This window comes from Rhipicephalus microplus, chromosome 5 (genome assembly GCF_043290135.1).
Source record: "Rhipicephalus microplus isolate Deutch F79 chromosome 5, USDA_Rmic, whole genome shotgun sequence".
Lineage (NCBI taxonomy): Eukaryota > Metazoa > Arthropoda > Arachnida > Ixodida > Ixodidae > Rhipicephalus > Rhipicephalus microplus.
In genome coordinates, this window is record NC_134704.1 from 28,614,407 (window position 1) to 28,635,645 (window position 21,239).

Here is a 21,239-nt window from a genome sequence, read left to right on the forward strand (position 1 = left end):
TTCTCGTACGGTGCAAATAAGACTCCTGTTTCAGGCAGCGTGTCGTGTTAATTTACACCCCGGCCCGCATTTCTAGCGCTACAATGGTCCCCCATCAGTTCTGTGTTTAGAGAAATTTATTCTCACAGAGAGTAAACATCAATTACAATCCAACAGAACAATGCGACAGAACACAACATCCGCAGACACACCAAAAGTTGTTAAAAAAAAGATATGTGTACATATGTAAACGGAACACTACCAGTCCACAAGGAGTCCCTGAAATATCCATGCCCCTGTGAACCACTGATCTAGCCTTATTGATTATCCCTATCTCCACCCCCCTCTCCTATCTCCAAGCAACGGGCAGGTTAACTACTAGGATAAAGTATAGTTCACCTCTCCGCGTTTTCTTTCGCTCCGTATCCTCCCCACTATATCGTCACGTAACGTTTACGTTGGCTGGGAATGACGCATCAACGTTCCCTGAACGTATACACAAAAATGCTCCCCCTCGTTCATTTCACTCCAAACGCCTCCCCCTCGTACATCGTCCATCGGGCAAGTGAACAGAACCTAGACGGCTGCCTTAGGTCGTACGCTTCCCAGCACACAGATGCTCGCCTTCTGCGGGCACAGCTGTTTTTATAAGCGAGACGATTGCAGCGTGGCCAACGTGCGCGCCGCTCTGTGGTTTTGTTCGACTTCATGACGTGCAGCAGCACTGTGCAAGCCAGACGCGTCTTTGGCGGTGACTTTCGCACCAAGAAGCGTATACATAACGCTAGGCGGAGCCTGTTTCGCACGATGGTTGCGGCCTATAGAGAATTGGTTTAAAGTACGCACTTATCAGGTGCTTCATCAATGTTTAGCGTCACGTGCACTGTGCACGAAATTGTAAGCTCCTCTGCTCACTTTACTTCGAAAGTGTACGACAGTTAAAATTGAACTTCAAGTTCCGGCCTCAACAAAGGTACACGGAATCTTCGGAAGTTAAAGTACATTTTATTCGTTCTCAAAAAAAAATTGTACGAGACTCGCGAATTTAGGTGGGGTGTGCTAGAAATACAGGTCCCCACTAACGATGTCTGTGGGAAATCACCGGTACAGAAGCTGGCTCGATATGGCACACGACACATATTCCAATCGCTAATCGCTTCTGGATCGAATAAAATGGAGGCAGGCGCGCCCCCTTGTGTCGTAGTGAGCAAACGTCGATGTATACGCACAGTGCATCAGTTAGTTTGACAATCTTACACTGGTGACGAGACAGATCATCGGGCCCGATTTTTCGTTGACACCAGTTTGCTCACCCGTCTTGAACAAGAACAACAACAACACACAAAAAAAAACACCAAACTGTTTCGCAGGAAAATCAAACAGAAACACTATTACTGAAATGCAAATGTGTGTGCGTGGGCCAGTTTCAATAGCGCCGCACTATTCTCTATGACACGCCACCGTAGCAGCGCGCTAAGAAAACAAAGAAGGGGGGGGGGGAATAAAAGGAGAGAAGAGCGGCTTCTCGGGCACGTAGGATCGCAGATGGTTGTGCCGGTGGCGTTGCCGTATCGTCCGTTTGTTGCGTGTGCCTACAGCGCTGGGTGCGTGAAGCCTGCGTGCAAATTGTCGGCTCCGCTAGCTCCAGTTTACCAGAACTTTCTCTGGGGACTTTCTCTCAGCGGATAACCAAACGTGTGTCGGAATAAAACAGTGGTTGTCTGTCTACGATTCAGCTGTTCAAGCTAAAGGTCATGGCGTACGCTCCGGGTAAGTGTTGTTTACAATATCGAAGGCGGCGATCGCAGCAGCTTGTTAAATCGGTGCAAGGGTATACATGATATAGGCTCACTCTGTGATGCCGTTTATACCAAATTCATTTGTTTTAATTGACGCTCTCTTCGATTTCGTTCATATAGAATGCGTGCATGGCAGAGTTGCACGAATTGTGGCATATAATTATCCCCGAGACATGCAACGTGAAATTTCTCCTTTGCTCCTTTTTTTATTGGGCTTAACGGGGGAATTCAGCTTATCTCATTCCAACTTTCAAGGACACAGATCGCGTAACGTGTACAGCAGGGACGTAGACTGGAAAGTTTTTCGGCAAGAGGGGGTGGGGGTGGTGCACCTTTTTTAAGTGGTCATATTTTCGGCCCAGTATGCCACAGCAAAAAGAATTAAGAAGGGCGTATGGGCGTGGCGTAAAACGTGTACTGGTCAGGCGGCCACGATACGACAATTGCGTAACAATGAGCGGTAGATGCAGGCGCCTATAAATCAATTCTTTGTTCTTTGTAAAAAAAAAGCAGTGCAGCTGAGTGCACTGTGCGTCTGATACAGCGTTTATCTGGCTTTCGAACGTATAACGAAAGGAACAGCTGCGCCAGAGAACTTGCTGGGGATGGGCGTGCATGCCGATTTGTTTAGAAGTGTAGAATTCAAAACAAACGAATGAATACGAGCCTGAACGCCACTTGCTGGGCGTAGAGTAGAGGTGTGTCCAACACTTTTTTTCGGAGGGTAAGAGCGGTATTTGTCATACTTATATATGTAGAAATAGAATCGCATTTGTCTAGAGCAGCGGAGCGCATGGCCGTCGACGCTGTTACGCTTCACGTTAGCTGCAAGCTTCCGTTTTATTACTATAGCAATCATATAAACACACTCGGCTGGATTTTGCCGCCAGCGTCGGCGTCGTTCACCGTATATGCATACATACCGCAGCAATATGAAAACGCAAGAAAGGAAAAGAATCCAGAAAAAAAGACTCCGGCGCACGGAATCGTATGTCTGACCTCTTGCTTGTAAATGCGAGGCGTTAGCCACTGAGCCAAAAAGGAGTACCTCCTTGTACCATGGAGAAATAACAAACAAGTTCTTTCTCTATGCTTGACCGTTGAAACGGCAAGCTATTGATATCTACCACTTGCAGCTGACAATAGGCATCTCGGAGGAACTGTCGTGTTTTCAGCATTAAAAGCGAGAAGGCACAAAGGGTGCGCGTCGCCTAAGGTCTCTATCTAGCATGGAGGAAGGAAACAACTTAAAAGAGGCCCTGACGTCACTCGTTGTTAAGCCGTGGTGACGCCGGAATCGACCATATTGACTGGGCAAATTCTCCTCCCTTGTTTACATCCGAATGTAAAGCTCGGAAAGCACGTGGTCTGCGCAGCGCGCGTGTGTCCTGAGTGTCCTGAGTGTCCTGGGCGGTACTCAAGAAGCAATTTCGCAGTCCTGGGAAAAAACATCCAACAAGCATGTGTTTTGATCTTCGAATGACAACTGTAAATCAAGTGATCGCAGCTGATCATTCCACGGCGATTCGCGTGTAAATGTCAAGTTTCGCCCTTTTACGTCTTTGTCAACGAATTCTTATATTCGAAAAATAAAACATGGAAACGCTTACTGCCTGTCGTACGTGTCTATAGTTATAAAACCTTAGCGATACGCAGTAAAGTTGACATTGGCGTACGAAATGCTGCAGTTAAGAAGTATTACTGTCTATTTTTTTGAAGACGGCAGAGCAGTCATATATTGATCTTGCAACCCAATATATCATGACGATAGTTATAGCGCGAGAACAAAACGACGACACAGAGACAAGAAGTACACGAAAGACACGAGCGCTCGTGTCTTTCGTGTCCTTCTTGTCTATGTGTCGTCGTTTTGTTCTCGCGCTATAACTATCGTCATGCCATACCAACTAGCCCAAGCTGCCACACTTCCCCAATATATCAATTCGTTTACCCTTCGAACTCCACCATCCCTACACCTGTTGTAGGATAGTATGCCGATCGCTCAAAACGGCTAACGGTCTCCGCAATGTTTTCGTACCTCGCATTATTGGAATACAACGGTAATGAGAAATATGCGTTGCCTGTCGCAGCCCCGAACCCGACCGTGGTGGTGGTGCCCCAGCAGTCGCTGACTGCCACGCCGATGCAGATGCGCTGCCCGCACTGCGGCCACGAGATCATGACGCACACAAAGAAGACGGTTGGCCTGTGCACCTACATTATGGTTGGCGTGTGCTGCTTTTTTTGGTAAGTAACGCCACCTATTAATGCGATAGCGGTGGAGCTCGTTCCGCAGATATTCTGGCGTCGGCGTCGTTGGCAAGTAAACAAAAAAAATTCTCATGTTGTCCTTGGCCGAAAAATTGAGGAAAAAACCAAGGAAAACAGTGATAGTTTTTGGGTCTGAAAAGAAGTTTTCTACCACACAGGCGCAGTATTTATTGAAACTACTTTTGATTTAAAAAAAAAACACTACATGAGTGTCGTGCAGTGGAAAAAGACTCGACGCATATAGTATAGAGTGACAAAAGCTACAATAGTACCGCAGGCGTCAAAACGTGTGAACAGCGCGACGAGTGAGTGTTATAAAGGCCCAGCACTTACAGCCGCGGAGCCGAACCGTGAGAGTGAAATAGCTAGAAGAATGAGGATGGGGTGGAGAACATTCGGCAAACATTCTCAAATCGTGAATGGTAATCTGCCGCTAACCCTCAAGAGGAAGGTGTGTAACAGCTACATCTTACCGGCATTTTCCGATATACCTGACGCCATTCGGCGTATGGTAAATTATAATTATAATATTTGCCCATTCATAAGACATGTCACGATCCGTCCCGCAACCCAGCAACCCTGTTCAGTCCTCACTATCGCAGCTTAATTGGCTTGCGTCATCGAGGTGGTTCGGTTCCCACTGTTGTCAAGTGTTTTTCGTCCCCTTTCATTCATTTCTGCATGCCTCATTATGACTACACGATAGTTAAAAACTGCAAATACTGTATCATTAACTTAACTTAGTTTCACTATCTGTTAGCTTCATTAGGTTGCGTTTTACGGTGGAACAAGCCGCCTCGGTCCATTTCCTTTCTTTCTTTGTTCAGCGCCCAGACATTATTTGAGGTGTATTTTAGTTCTTTGTGAGCGTAAAAGAAAGTAAATGCGAATGTAGTGCAAGCCTTGCCTTTAAAGAAGAGGCACGAAATGTGCTCTGTGAATGCCTTTGTTCATGAAGTGTCTACATTCCAGTGCCTCTATAAGCACCTTCGTCTCTTGGTCTTGGTCTCTGCACACGTGTAGATGTGGCGAGGACCCACACCAGACGCGGACGCAAAGCACTTCGGGCGCAGCTGGGCGTGCTCACGGGGGGAGGGGAGTCACCCTCACCTTATAGTCACCTTGATTTCCATTTTCTCATTGTATATGTGGTCACATTTTTGAATTTAGAATTTTTATTCATCATCAAGCGTGAACATGGAAAAGTGCATGGGTACAGATTCACTGGGAGGTCCCAAGGTAAGAACCGCAGGCGGGACCTCCCATGATGGAAAAAAAAAAAAAGAAGGTAATCATCAAGCAACACTGAAATACATTGTCAGCAAATAAACACAGCATAAAAAAGAGAAAGATGAATAAAAAACAAAAGAAAACAAAAACCAATAGAATAATAAGCAGGAACACTAAAAAACAAGGAATACATCGTCAATCTATTAAAAAAAATGTGGATATGAATACCACAACAAAAAAAGACATGATAATACAGTTACAATTCAATCAAACAGAAGGGCCTAACAAGAAAGTCTTTAGTTTGGATTTAAAAACGCAAAGTGATTTAGAAGATTTAACATCAGAGGTTAGTGAATTCCAGAGCGAATTGTTGTTGTTGTTGTTGTTGTTGTTGTTGTTGTTGTTGTTGTTGTTGTTGTTGTTGTTGTTGTTGTTGTTGTTGTTGTTGTTGTTGTTGTTGTTGTTGTTGTTGTTGTTGTTGTTGTTGTTGTTGTTGTTGTCCGCATCCTTCTCTGAAACAACTCTGTGCTCGCGTGTGCGCAGCTTACCCTGCTTCTGGGTGCCGTTCGTGGTGGACGCCTGGAAGGACACCACGCACAGCTGCCCCAACTGCCACATCACGCTGGGAGAACGACGGATGGTGTGAAAAGCAACGGGCCGCCGCCAACACCATAAACAGGAAATGGCGCCGACGCTCGCGCCGCTTTTGTTGCACCACTTGGACGATGACCGACCACCAGGAGCAACGGAAGCGGCACCGAAGACGACGTTCTCTGCCCGCCAACCTGGCGCGAGTTCGTCTCGTTCACGTGCGAGCGGCCCCTAGTGGACTCTTCACGTTTAAGTGCGAATGCTTGTTCGCGCTGCCGTATTCATCCGTCTTTATCTTCACTCGCACACATACCAATACATCGAGACAAGTATTAATTAGAGTAGCAGGCCTGCCTTGTTGCTATCCTAAGTAGCGCTATAAAAATGAGGATGGACGTAAGCAAAACGTGTTTGAATAGAGAGTTTTAGTACTGCGTACGCTGCGTACGTGGCGGCGTTGCGTACGTAAGGACGCCACGTTCTGCGTAGTGCACATGCGCAGACCGCAACGCGCACGTATCGCATTACGTACGCAGCCGCTACGTACGCACGCATGAGATGCGTGCGTGCGTACGTATGAGGTGATCGCGCCGCTCTCGAACAATTTCGCGAAAGCGCGAGACTTCGTTTTGCAAAATGGCGGCATCGAAGGCAAGCACCGACCGGCTCTGTGGGTACTAGGCACTGTACTGTGGCTTAAAATATGGCCATAATCTGGCTATAACACTTGGATTAGCTCACATTGGCTGTCAACAACACGTGCTTCTATTTTGATCTACCAGATGGCGCAACACGCTTCACGCTCGTTACGTACGCGGGTACTACGGCGTACTAAAAGCCCATTAGTGGCAAACGACGCCACATAACGCAAGGCGCTTGCGTGATGCGTACGTAGCACCATTCCGCAGTACTAAAACTCTCTAATGTCAATCCTCAATAACGTGCGCGCAGAAAAGCGGGGAGGAGGATGCTCTCTTATTTACCTGATGGGCGACGCAAAGTTGTCCCCATATAACGTCACCCAGACTGACGTGTCCCTTCTTTGTTGAGAGAGCAGGGTTATGACCACGGTGGTCTTTGGCAATAATGGCTGTCGAAGACCCACGGTGCTATACTACCAGCTCTACTTCCAAAATGCACGTGGGGCCAAAGTCAGGTGACGGTGAAGAGTACAGGTTGAGTCAAAAGTCGCCAGGCCAATATCCCATGTATTCCTATGGGAGCGTGGCCTGGGAACTTTTGATCCCCACTGTACGTGCCCGACCACGATGGTCTAGTGGCTAAGGTTTACTCGGCTGCTGACCCGCAGGCCGCGGGATCAAATCCCGGTGGAGTCGGCGCTTGCATTTTCTAGGGAGGCGGAAATGCTGTAGGCTCGTGTGCACAGATTAGGGTGGTCCCCAGGTGGCCGAAACTTCCGGAGCCCTCCACTACGGCGTCTTTCATAATCATATGGTGGGTTTGGGACGTTAAACCTCACATATCAATTAATCAAATAATTAATTAGTTATCAATTCATTTCAATGTTTTCGTCATTTTGAAGCATGTTCCTTTGGACCAACGTGGAGGGGAGCAGGGAAGGTACGATTGCACTCCCGCCCCCCCTTCCCCCTACTCCCCTGCGCACTACCATGCCCATGCTTGTCTTATTCTGGTTTCAAATCTCTACACGACAGACTTACTAGCCCGAATTTCACGTTATTACACCTGTAATTTTGTTTTTTAAAGAAACAAATAAAGAAACGACGGTCGTTTTTTTCTTTGTTATTATTTTTATTTATTTTTTTGTATCACATAGAATCCACACTTGCACAAGACACCAGTAAGAATAGCCATGCACCTCATGTATCTCTCGCCGTGAATTTGTACGCTGTACATTTTGCGTGGCACTGTTTTTACGAGTACGTGTGCCATCGATAATGAAGATGTGTGACCTATCAAAACATGTTGCTTGGGTAAACTCGGTTAACTGGGGATGAAAGTGGTGACGACACAAGCCAGGGCAGGAGGAAGTCAAAACGGAAAATTCAAGACGGGAAAGAACATTTTTCCCTCTCCTGACTTCTGTTATGGTTGCTTCCTGATTAAAGCCCCCGAAACTTCGCAAAGTATGTGGTTATTCGCGCACCTCCTCTCTTTTCTCCCTTCTCCGATTTCTCCGAGGCCGGCGTCGCATCGCTATAGGCCAGATTCCGTCACGTGGGACTGCTCTTCGTTTGCTTACAGTAACTCGGGACTACCATCTTTGTTCTCCAGGCGCCGACTCCTTGGAGTACAGCACAACTGTTTCGACGGATACGAACTTGTCCTTCCATGCGCGTTGTGCAGTGAAATACTTTTCACCCAAGAATGATGTCGCTGTCCGTTGCCGTGGGTGGTTGTCGCACCTTGTAAACAAGTCTAGTGACGGCCGAAAACTCTTCATGACACCGTCCGTTTAGCGAAACGAGTCGCGACAAAAAACATGGTCGCAAAGGATCGGAAGTGAGAACTTCACGTCGACATTTTCGAATCCACTGTGCGAAGTAAGATAAGTGTCTGAGTCACTATGAGTATATCTCGATGTTTGCTCAATTCAATGCCTTCTCTAACACCGTTGACAACTCGCAGTTAATTATGCATGCATGACTTCGCGATCTCTCAGTCAGGTTTCATTAACGCTTCTGCAGGGGCAGGTTTTTTTTTTTTTTTTCAACAATACATGCTTACGTGTTCTGCTTGTCGTTGTGCGCCGATTGGTTTGAGTTCGCGGTGCTGGTTTGCGAGCTTAGCAGGTACACGGAAAGACACTCGAAATTGTGATTAAAAAACTTCGGAGATTTCGCGCTGCTGTTTTGAATAAACAAAACTGGAGTACTGCAACTCGCATCAATATTGATACTCTCCGTTGGTTGTTTGCTGCGTGCTCGTATATTTCGGAGCGAATTGCCCTCTGTGGCTCTTTTACGTTGACCGATCAGCCGGAAGACTCGCGATGTGAAGGCAGCAAAGCGTGCATGCCTTCAAGTCACTGGGTGCTTGCATCGTTTGAGGAACCTCACACATACGAGCCATTTACCGTGATAGTTCATTAGCTACTTCGTGAGAAGGTTTATATCCGCGAGTGTATCTCTCGCGTAGTCATCACGTATGGTGGCACGCTAGTTCATTCATACGCTAGCTCATTCGTTCAGCGATATATTTCGTATGTGAGATACGTCCAGAAGGCGCACTTACGAAATATGACTGGTGCTCTAACAACTTCACGAAACAAGCAAAGCTGTTCGAATATATCGTCTATAAATAGTGTGCGCCTTCTGACACACAAATGCCTCACCAAACGCTAAAATTGGCCGTCAGCGACATCGCCGTCCCGCGTCAACAGCGTCAACGCGAGTTTTTGTTTCTACTGCATAGCGGTCATTGTGAATGATCTGTGCACATACTCTATATACGAAGCTTGCACGGCCAGTGCGCTGAGTAAGGAAAGACAGTCGCACTGTCCATTCGGGTGCTACCGCGCCATCTAATAAATAGGTTAGCCACAGCAGTCGCACACGAACATCTGAGAAATGTTATTTCCAGTGCAAAACTTACTCGGAGACGCGCTAAACGATGGGCCAGGAAAAAACGGAGGTTCTCACTAACTATCACATTTTTTTTTTTTCTTGCGTTTAAGAGCATACATGCGAAGGGACCGTGGTGCGCACAGAGTTAACAACTGGCTGGCCACTGCGACGCCGAATGACTCGATCGAAGACTGATCACAAGTACGCGTTGCGCATGACACTAAACAGAGCTGATATGGGCTAACGCTACACTCGATAAGCTAATTTAAGGATGAGTTAGACGACTGGCGCGAATGCTCTCAGCGCGCTACCTGCCGAGCAAGCGCCCTCTTCGCGAAAGGACGTCTGTTACGCAGGAGCAATGCAGGTGGCGCCACGTTCGAAATGCGAGCGCATAGAAGAGGAGATCGAGGAGAAACGCGAGCGGAGGAGGAGAGTGCCGCTACATTGCGAAGTTTTAGGGGATTTAATCGTATAGTAACTTTGCTGAAGAACCTGAACGTGCGCTTTCACTCAACTTTATTATGCTAATATTGTTCACCAATTGATGTACGTTACAATGTGTGAGGGTCAGTTTGGAGATCATCGACAGGACTGTAGTTACATATAGCGGAAATTTATTTGACTACGTACACTTCGATGACATCTTTCAGTAAATCTCGTGGTCGTTTACCTGTTCACTTCTTTCGCCGTATTCAACCTACATTGAGTGGGACAATCTTGCTATTCGTGTGTGTGTGTGTGTGTGTGTGTGTGTGTGTGTGTGTGTGCGTGTGTGTGTGTGTGTGTGTGTGTGTGTGTGTGTGTGCGTGTGTGTGTGCGTGTGTGTGTGCGTGCGTGCGTGCGTGTGTGTGTGTGTGTGTGTGTGTGTGTGTGTGTGTGTGTGTGTGTGTGTGTGTGTGTGTGTGTGTGTGTGTGTGTGTGTGTGTGTGTGTGTGTGTGTGTGTGTGTGTGTGTGCTTGTGTGTGTTGCGAGAAGGCAGCGGTCATACACACCCCGCTCATAGACAAGCTTATGGCGTAATTCCGTATGCACCACAGGACCAGCCAGTACTCTCTCCTCACTACAGCGTGCCAAGGTCACATTTTCCGTTTGTGTTTCCGTCGCACGACGGTTGCCACTCAGAGCTGTGCAACCCTTTGTAAACGTACGTCCGTTTAGCCTTTCCCAGCCAAATGCGTGCCCTTGAAGCGGGACTGACACACATGTGGACGAGCGGATAGCCTGCATTGCGGCTCGGGCGACACTGGGCGAGTATATCGCGACCTCGGTGCAAGCCTTGAGCGAGGCTGTCTGCTCTCGTTGATAGGAGCTAGGTCAGGACGCAGCCTCGGACGGTCGCGAAAGCGCAAGTCCATACATGCAAAATCGACGACGGATAGGTACTCCAACACAACACCTTAGGTCACACTCACATCAACAACATTTCTGATTGTGCTCCATCTAAATATTTCGCAATGAAGAACCAACGAAACATTTATTTATTTATTTATTTATTTATTTATTTATTTATTTATTTATTTATTTATTTATTTATTTATTTATTTATTTCGAATCAGCATAGAATTATTTTATTCCTCCTAAAAGGCGAGCCGAGTCGGACTACAACGCAAAAAATTCGATCTATTGTCATTGGAGCTATATGTATGGAAACAGGAGGGGTGAATTCGAGCAAACTATTTCGCCGTCTATTTATCATCGATCATTAATAAACAGTACAGTTTGAATTAGTAGAAACTCGACCATTCTGTCGTCTACAACGACAAAAAAAGAACACACGACTCGAGGGCGCTGGTTCAATTCAGGCCAGAGGGCCGCAAAGTATGAAACGAAAAAAAAATAAGGCCAAATGTCGTTTGTAAGCAGACGTCTTATGAGGCACAATCGCATCGCTAAAGAGAGCCGCAATTAAGGAAGCGTTGTCGAGACACCCATATGTACAAACGTGACAACTCAGTAAACTCGCTGTCGACGTGCTGGAACTTGAATTTTCATGAATTTTGTATGCGTATATACGCACGCACACATACAAAATGCAAGGGATAACTCACATCAAAGGTATTGAAACCCTCCCCCAAGGAAATCATCTCGCTGCGAATATTAGCGTGATCTTCATTTGTTTAACACGTACCTGGTTGCAATGAAATTCAGTTTTGAAGGCTGAAAGATTGCTGGTAAATGCGCACATATCAACCTAAAGGGACACAAAAAAGAGCAAAAGCGTTTTTGTTTTTTTTTTGTTTTTGTTTTAGCGTCTATGTAGACTACTGCTTCACGGCACTGAGAAGGCACCTTTTATATGAGCAAATGCGGATCGTGGCGCGACCTGGACGCTCTCGCCCCAGTCACCATGTCGTATATGTAGTAGACGTCATGTCAGCGTATACTTTACAGAACCTTCACCCCGCCTAATCGGTTAAAACTGAACACATTGCCCCCTAAGAGAGCTAGATAAATAACGTATCGTATTTAGGGAACCTTCATTGAGCCACTGCAGTAAAAGAAAACGAAATAAAAAAGAAACGCCTTAAAATCCATGACGTCCACAACGGGGATTTCGGCAGGACATCTCTCCCAACTCCAAATCTATGGTACGGAAATTGATAAAGAAAAGCTTTCAGAATATCATTCTAAACAAATTTATTGTGTCACTTTAGCGCCCTTTTTAAAGTCAGGAGCTCAATTTTAGGCATAGTGACACGATATATATATATATATATATATATATATATATATATATATATATATATATATATATATATATATATATATATATATATATATATATATATATATATATATATCGTGTCACTATGCCACAGGTGTGACGTGAATGCGGAAGCTATATATCTCCTATTTTGCGCTTCTCGAATAAGTCGCCCCTAACATCACTTGTTCCCACGCACAGCACGTGGCTCCTCTCCCTCGAGTTGGAAACTCCGCGCGTGGGAGAGGAGACAGCAGAGAGGGAAAAAGACTTCCGCATTGCGTCCTCGGCCCGCTTTTCCTCGAAGTCCCCAAACCCCGAGGGTCGCGTCCCCGGCACGGTTACCCAAGCGCCGGCGACCCACTTCGGCGCCCTTGACCGCACCGCCGCGCAAGGCCAGCGCCTACAAAGACTGGTCAAGGGCAGCCCCGCAACTGGTCAAGGGCTCGCGAGCACGGCTCGAGGACGAAGCATTTCGCGGTCACCGTCGCCATGGTGACGCGTCCCTTTATCGCCACGCTCTTCCTTCTCGGCGTCTCTCTACATCCGAACAGATGGAGGGATCTCACGAGAGTATTCCCCTACGAAGAGAGTGGTTTTCTAACGCCACCTAGCTAGCAATCTTTGTTTGACTTTTTTTTTTCTTCTCTTGTCTGCGTTTTTCTTCTTTCTTTTTTTTTCTATCAGCCCTCAAGTTTGTCAATATTGTTATTCATCGATCTTGCAAAAAATGTCACTATTATAAACATCACTTTCTTTTCTTTCCTCTCCCGTATTTACAGCCACTCTCTAGCACTTTAACTACGAGTCCCTTTTTTTTTCATTGTTATATTTAAAACTTAGCACCAGGCAGATGTTATTTCGAATAACTTGGTCCTCGCTTACCCAGATAGGCGTTCTAAAAGCAGTGTTGGATTTATTAGCATTGCCCATTGGAACGATCGACTCTACGGATCAATGTGAAGGAATAGTTATTCTTCCACCGAACCCGAGATGCTATATGAAGCCTACGTGGCAGCAATGTAGGCTCCCTAAGATGCTACTTGCCGCTCCAGCATTCCGCGTGAGCAATTCAAACCTCTCCCAGCATCCTGCGATATTTCCAATCAAAGTGGACGGTTGGGCCAGTTGGCGATTTATGATCGATTCATGGGTGATTTATGATGCGGTGCCCTTGTCTACTTATCGTCCGTGTTTTTTTACCGCGCTGTATGCATCGAGCAAGATTTCCACGTTATCTCAAAAATGTTCTCCGGCGCTATCAATCATACATGCTGTCTTTTTAAGGCGGAAGCCTCGAAGATGCCTCACCAAACGTGAAAACTGACCGGCGTCCCACGTCGCCGACTCCCATCGGCGGCATCAACACTGGTGATGCAAAAAGTCTTCACCACGTGATGACATCACAATATGACGCCACAAATCGACCGAATTTGTTACATTGCGGAGTCATCGTGACGTCAAAGTGACGTCATGTGGAGTAATACTCCACATCATGACGCCATCACGTGACATCGTAACTCGGTCAAAGGTGGGCCGGGCGTATCACAGAGGCAGTGCAGAATTAGGTGAGATGCTCCTGGAGCCAATGCCGAAGCACATCAGGTGCACCAAACTTTCGGAGGGTGTCGGCCGGGGCAGGACAATCGACTGAGGAGATAGCTTTAGCTTTCCAATCGTTCTAAGTGAGTGCGTAACAGACACCAAGTTTTCAAGGGGGAAATGGATGTCTCCGCATTTAGGTACAACTCTTGGACCCCTTTTTTTTTTTTTTTAAGAACTTTGCCCGAGTAAACATGATCATACATTTGACGTTCAGCGCGAAAATACCATACTCAGATGCGTAGTCTAATCTGAAATATGTTGACACAGTATAGATTTTCAGGTAATTAAGAGGGCTCTCTTTGAAAGCGATCGTTATTATATAGCTCCAATATAAGCAAGAGTGGCGAGCTTATGTAGTGGTGAAGGAGGAGGGTGCTCAAAAAAACATCATCCTATTTTTCATTTATTTATTCGCTTTAGAGTATGTAATTAAGCATGCACACAGTTACACAAAGCATCCACAGATATTCTGAGCCACGTGGCCTCGTTTTTGCCCCGCCGCGGTGGTCTAGTGGCTAAGGTACTCGGCTGCTGACCCGCAGGGCGCGGGTTCGAATCCCGGCTGCGGCGGCTGCATTTCCGATGGAGGCGGAAATGTTGTAGGCCCGTGTACTCAGATTTGGGTGCACGTTAAAGAACCCCAGGTGGTCTAAATTTCCGGAGCCCTCCACTACGGCGTCTCTCATAATCATGTAGTGGTTTTGGGACGTTAAACCCCACATATCAATCAATCACGTGGCCTCGTTTCCCATGACTATACTTCTTTGTATCTAACAGTCCACAGTTTTAGAATAGCGTACGCAGAGTTAGTGTTCGTTGCCCCACCGCAGTGGTTTAGTGGCTAAGGTACTCGGCTGCTGACCCGCAGGTCACGGGATCGAATCCCGGCTGCAGCGGCTGCATTTCCGATGGAGGCGGAAATGCTGTAGGCCCGTGTGCTCAGATTTGGGTGCTCGTTAAAGAACCCGGTGGTCTAAATTTATGGAGCCCTCCACTGCGGCGTCTCTCATAACCAATACAGTGGTTTTCGAACGTTAAACCTCATATATCAATCAAGAGTTAGTGTTCGTTGGGTAAGATGCGTTATCTTCGTAACTTCTTCGGTGTAGTCAAAATGATAGCGTATGATGCATGCGCAGTGGCAAAACGAAAAAAAAAACGATAACGCAAGGATTTGCGAGCCCTATTCTAAAATTACCTAATGGGGAGTTTTAAAATCGGCTTACGTATTCACGCTCTTGCGTCCCTTTGTACTCCCAGCCACACCCAAGAAGGATACAAAGTAACACAAAGGCTTGAGTATGCGAGGCACTTTGTGGCCCGGGCACTAAAGTTCTCAATGAAACCAGACTATGCGCGTATGCAGACATTCGCATGTACTGAGTCTAGTAGCAAATGCCACTGAGACGGAGTGTGCGGCCGTTCCCCAACCACGAGGTATCCAGTGGTGCTTCCACCCAAATCCTTAAGAAAAAGTATAGTCTAGAATACACACACACACACACACACACACACACACACACACACACACACACACACACACACACCACGGCACGCCTCACATGTAGGGAGGCGCTGGTTCGCCCTCCGAAACGATGCCTAACAGTTCGCGGCGCAACAGCTTCCCGCGCAAAACTTCGTTGCGCCGCTTCTGGTTCACCAGCTCCGTCTCGGCTTCGAGGAGTCTACGCATCTGCAACAGAATGTCCACTCGCAGGTCCCGCTCACGACTGTCCGCACTGTCAGCGGCCATCTTGAGCACCTCCACCAGACCCGAACGGTTTCCCCCAACTCCCGCCGAGAGACCGTACCCAGAGTCCAAGCGCGACCGCTCTTCCACGACCTCGGGGATCGGCAACGCACAGCCCGACGCCGGAGGCCATCCCGCTTCTTCGTCCACGTCATTGCCGTCGTAGTCCGAAGAGTCGTCGATGTAGTGAGAATCATCGGGGGCTGCGGCAGCAACAGTAGCAGCTGTTTCGTTATACGTTGTCTGAGATGAGCTCCGCTGGTCTGAGTGGCTGCCAGTACTGCTAGCACGAAGCAGCAGGCCGTGGTCTACAGCAGTTGGGACATCGGCGATTACGTCAGGTACGTGTGCCTGTGCCGTCGCTTCCGCGTAGGCGCTTACGTCAGGTGTGGTCCCTTCTTCGGGAGTCTCTGGCGAGCACGGTTCTGATTTGATGACCACGGGACGACTGTCGACCTTTTCACTCAGAATCTGACTAGAGCACACCTGCTCACCCTGCTGCTCGGACACGTCCTGGTGCTTGGAATCCGTGTAACTGTCGATTGCCTCACTGGCACCAGCTGTAACTTCTTCGTAGGCGTCCAGATGGAACACCGTGTGAGGAGAAGGCTCTTCGGCATCATGCACCCTGCTGACAGACACAGGGGGAAGGCTTCGTGTAAACACCCAAGCTTCAAGTTTGCTACAAGTATTGCAATGTATATAGGACTTCTAGATCCGTTAATAATAGCGATTATTGGAAGGCATAGCTGACAGTAGCGGCGGTGTTTTAAGTGAACGCCATTAAACAGATCATTGTACAATGATTTTTGTGTGATGCAGGTAGACATCACGTCGAGAAATCGTGAAAAAAAAATTACCTGGTCATTTTTATTGTTGCACTATCCCGAGAAGACCTTGCGAAAACATCGCATTCGTAATAATCAAAAGCGAAATTAAAGTGGCAGGCAGATTACCATCTGTACATGTCCAACCACTGACCAGCAATAGACGCGTCAGTACAGAGAAACAATCAAGACAAGAAAGGACACGCATACGAGATCCTTTAGGTCAAGCTAGAAACCATCTGCTCTTTCAACTCTCGCTCATGTCTCACGTGTGACGTGACTTGATGCATTCGTTCGCCTCCACTGCACGCTCGAGGCACTCTAACGAAGCACCTCCAGAATACCATTCACCGATTTTCTTGCGCAGAACATAAATAAACGTTTTGTTCACTCTCTCCAGACGCAATACTATCGTCTTTCGACGACATTTGCTGTGTAACACGCAGAAACGGGGCCACTTTTTTTTTTTTTTTGCTATCACACGATGTACCCGTTGCCACTTTTCTCAGCAAGAAGCAACCAAGTGGCTTTGAAAGATGAAAAAGGAAGAAAAAAGCGCTGTCCCGTTACTGCCTCTCTTAAACGAAGGCACCTCCACAGTTTAGCGTAGGGAAGGGGGGGGGGATGGGAATTAAAGAGACAGAAGAGAAGAGGTAAGAGTAGAGTGGTGAAAAGCATTCGATCAAACGCGGGAAGCGCGATATACAGAAAGGCCCGCCGAGAAGCCGGGGGTGAGGAGATGCGCCCGTCAAGGGGAGGGGAGAGAAAAAAAGAGAGAGAGAAAAAAAAGAAACCACTAGACAAGTGGCCTCCCGGCTTCCTTGTACAGACGAGTAGCAGAAACACGCACTTGTCGGACTCTGCGACCGCGGCATTGGGCTGGTGCGTGTGCTGCGACGGCCCAACGACCAGGTGACCGTCGTGGGTGCGGCATCGACCGGGACAGCTGATGTACACGCAGCGCCAGAAGAGCAGGCCTCCGATGCGGTTCTCCAACACGTACCGGTGGTCGCCGATCTTCCTAGCGGGCTGCGTGGCACCAGAGACAAGATTCGGAGCGCGTCAGAGTTCTCGCACGCCTCCACTGTATGCTTTGCACGCCGGGTTCGGAGCGCTGACATAGATGGCGAAAAGGCGAAACCAGTAGCAGACGGAGCAGACGGAGCCGTCTGCTACATCCACCGAGCAAGAAACATATTGGCTACACTCCACGCATGCGCCCTCGCTCTTTGGCACCCAAAACGCTCTGATTGGTCTAGAGACATGCTACAGACTCTCCGATTGGCTTAAAATGCCACGATTACAAAATTTTGCAACACGGCGGAATTTGACAGTGACTACAATGGAATAGCAACCCATGAGCACTCGCCTGGACGCGATCAAGTAAGGTTTGAACTCTAAAAAAACATTTTATGGCGCTATATTTTGCGGAGCAACCGAGATTCACCACCGAGTGGCGTTGTGCATAAACTCAAGATAGAGAAAAAAACACCATTAAAAAAGGTTTTAAGGATTGTGTCTGATGGATATGGTACAGCTTGACCTTTTGCTGTCGGATGTCGCGAACTCGCTACATTTATTTATTTATTTATTTATTTATTTATTTATTTATTTATTTATTTATTTATTTATTTATTTATTTATTTATTTATTTATTATTATTAAGTCATCTAACATACCGTACCGAAAAACTTCGAGCAAGTAAGTCACAAAATGCGTGCCACCTTTATTGCAGGCTGACAAGTACTCACGGGGCATGCATAGCTTTCAGCATGACAAATCTAACGGAGTCTCTTCCAAGGTATTTTAAGCTAGAACCAATTGTTTTGCAGCACATGGAGGAAAGCGCGAAGCACGTGCAGCAACTCTTTTTTGTTTCTTTCTCGCCTTGGTGACGTAAGTTTATCTACAATGATTTTGTTTATTTGGTGTGTGCGCACTCAAGAGGTGGTACACAACACGTTACGTATAGTTCTGAAGTACTTTTTTTTTGTTGGTAGGTCCTTGTTTCTGTGGCATATGGAGAATTCACGACATGCGCAAAATTATGCATTGAAGTTTGATTGATTGACATGTGGGGTTCAACGTCCCAAAACCACCATATTGCTACATGCATGCATACTGAGGTTCTAGGGGGCGACGCGCGTGTGTGCCTGACGAGGAAGACATAGTATGGTCTCCACTCGATCGCTGCTAAACTGGTCACGCCATTACCGCTGTTTCAAATACATCTAATCCACGGCCTCGTCGATACGGTGTCTCTTCTTTTCCGTAACAATATGATTATGAGAGACGCCGTAGTGGAGGGCTGCGGAAATTTCGACCACCTGGGGTTCTTTAACGTGCACCCAAATCTGAGCACACGGGCCTACAACATCTCTGCCTCCACCGGAAATGCAGCCGCCGCAGCCGGGATTCGATCCCGCAACCTGCGGGTCAGCAGCCGAGTACCTTAGCCACTAGACCATAGCGGTGGGGCTATCCATTAAAGTTGAATTTTAGATTATTTAACTATGGAATCATTTAAAGGTTGCTACTTAAAGCTAGAAAATGAAAACAATTTTTATTTTGCTCGGCGGTTTCATAATTCAGGCATTAACGGGTTAAGGTTGCTGCGGAAAAGAGGCATTTAACCACCCAGCTAATCAATTAAAGTAACTAAATGGTGATGCGTGCACTCCGAGTAAAGTTCTCTATAAGACAAACGAAAAATCCGGACTAAAACATAACTTGTTCAGAATTGTATAATATATACAAGGTGTTTTTTTTAAGCAATACAAAGTTTTCTTAAAACAAATATTATAGGTAGGTACTTGTCTTCACAGTCGATTTCCAAGCCGAGGCGGAAACATTTTCTCACTAATTAGATCACTTGGGAATGATTAATTGATTAAAATAATTGAATTAACTTTTTGTTATTAGCTTTTGGGTGGTTATTTATGCGTGAAAGTTGTTCAACGTCGCAAATTACAGCAAGCCTAGTTTTTAATAATCGAAAATGTCACGCGTGGTTCCCAGAGATCTATCGTCGAATTTCCAGACCGTGGTGCCGGAGAAACCGAAACTAACGCGCCGATTGCGTCAGTTTTGACGCACTGGCTTTGCCGCACTTCGCGCGTTAGTTTCGGTTTCTTGGATCTTGATGGATCAGCTTGAGTTTAGTTGCATCATCCACTCGAACGTGGATGATGTTACGTCATTCGTTCGCAGAGTGCGATAGCTCCCCAGGGACAAAATCAAATATAAATAGCAGAGGGGCCTAGGAAGCCCTGTTGCGGAGCAAGGGCCCTGCTTCACAGCAACAAGCCATCCGGCTGGCGAAACAAGCCGCGAAGAGCCAAGACCTGTCTTCTTTAATCGCTGAGGTGCTGACTCCCGTCACTGGGGGGTAGACAGCCTGCTTATCAGGCGGATAAGTTGTTTTTATCACAATCCTTATCCTCTTTTTTTTTTTTTTTTACAAGTACCCCAGCTCCACGAAATGGTTATGTATTCACCTTCAACGGGATAGCCAAGCAGGAAAGCTAATTTCAGTAGATAAAAGAAGCGACTACATGAAGGCGGTTGGCGCACAGGCGCGCAGAGAGTGGGGGTCGGTACAGTTACGACCGTGCGGGTTGATGATAACTGCGACCAAAGGCTCCTGTTGCACTTCAGGAGCTGTTTCACCTCCCACCAATTTGTTTCCGGAAAGCTAGGGACCGAAGGCAGATTGTGAGAAGCGCATGATTCTTTTTGATCGTTTGCGACGCTTCTCTTTCGGACTCGAGATGTTGGCGGTGCAGCGAGACTGATCTGCTTATCTGGAGAACGGCGAAGCTGTGAGTTGTACAACAAAACGGAGAACCACTTCACGTGATATCCCTCTCCTGGTTCACTTCCATGACCTACCTCGATTGCTTCACATGTTTTACCAGCGCCTTCACAGAAACAGCGGCGCTAGCTTCACACGTTCTCTCCGATGTTTTAAGCAGCAGAACACCACAAATTTTCCCTTTCTTCAAATAACCACGTGACCAAAACCATCCTTCATAAGCGACTACGCGACGTCACTGACGTCACACCCATGTAGGTGTCGCGCGTTCGACACTTACCCGGCCTTGCTGCCTGTACGTGGCGCCACGCCTCTTTCTCTCGCTGGCCACGCGCCGGTGCTGGTCTTCATCGTGATCCCGAAATCGGTACACCATGTGACGATTACCGTACAGATCGGTCGTCAGCCGCGACCTGCACTGTCGCACGTCGCAACGCCAACGGTAGCGCTGGTCACTGCGCGCGTCCAGCGTAAACGTGCGGCCGGCGTACTTAGCCTTGGGCTTGCCGCGCCGCGACATCACAAACTCGACGGTCGCATCGGCAGCCGCCGCCACTCGGGACCATCCTGCCGCCGACATCCTTCGCATGCGACAACGATCACGCCACTCCGTTTATCAAGCAGCACGCGCAGCCGCAAACCACACGGCCGCGCCTACGCGACAAGTGGTAGGACTAAGGCGAGCTGTAGTACGTCTAATAACACGCGGTCGCCGATGCATTACAGTGACGGGAGCGTTGCAGATAAAGCTCTTGCCTATCGGTGGCGTATCGCGTCGAGATTGTTTCGGTTGCTCAAACGGCATACGTCGCCACGGCAAAGCTGGCATCCGTCCCGACATTCCAAGTACAACTCGGCGAATACCCTGGCGACGTTCGGCGAGTGCGACGGTGAAACATCAAACAAAACAATGAAAGTAGCGAGAGAAATCCGTCGCAAACTCGCCCGTCGTAATACGTCGCAGACGACAGTTAACTGTAGAGCCATCTGATGGCGACTGCACCTACCGCATACAACCTACTTTAAGTTCAATTGGAAAGATGGCGCCACATTTGCTTTCATGCAGCGATTGTAGCAGACGATATTGCATTTTAGCGCGCAAGCAGTAGCAATTTTAA

General features: G+C 47.4%; 2 protein-coding genes across 2 annotated transcripts in view; one reads left to right on the forward strand and one right to left on the reverse strand.

Annotated features, from left to right (window-relative positions):
- Positions 1 to 21,066, reverse strand: part of LOC119174846 (sodium-dependent nutrient amino acid transporter 1) — a 47,747-nt gene extending 26,681 nt beyond the window's left edge. Inside the window, exon 1 of the mRNA XM_075894294.1 lies at positions 20,402 to 21,066. Within this exon, the coding sequence (XP_075750409.1) occupies positions 20,402 to 20,710 (309 nt within the window). The 5' untranslated portion in view covers positions 20,711 to 21,066. The remainder of the gene's footprint in view (positions 1 to 20,401) is intronic.
- On the forward strand, positions 1,590 to 6,074 carry LOC119174845 (lipopolysaccharide-induced tumor necrosis factor-alpha factor homolog). Its single transcript, XM_037425947.2, has 3 exons — positions 1,590 to 1,749; positions 3,869 to 4,025; positions 5,823 to 6,074. The coding sequence occupies exons 1-3, from the start codon at positions 1,734 to 1,736 to the stop codon at positions 5,923 to 5,925; spliced, it is 276 nt and encodes a 91-aa protein (XP_037281844.1). The 5' UTR covers positions 1,590 to 1,733; the 3' UTR covers positions 5,926 to 6,074.
- Positions 21,067 to 21,239: the final 173 nt, after the last annotated feature.

Coding starts and splice junctions, on each gene's coding strand:
- LOC119174845 (XM_037425947.2), top strand. Junction 4,026..5,822: donor GGCGTGTGCTGCTTTTTTTG/GTAAGTAACGCC, acceptor GCGTGTGCGCAG/CTTACCCTGCTTCTGGGTGC.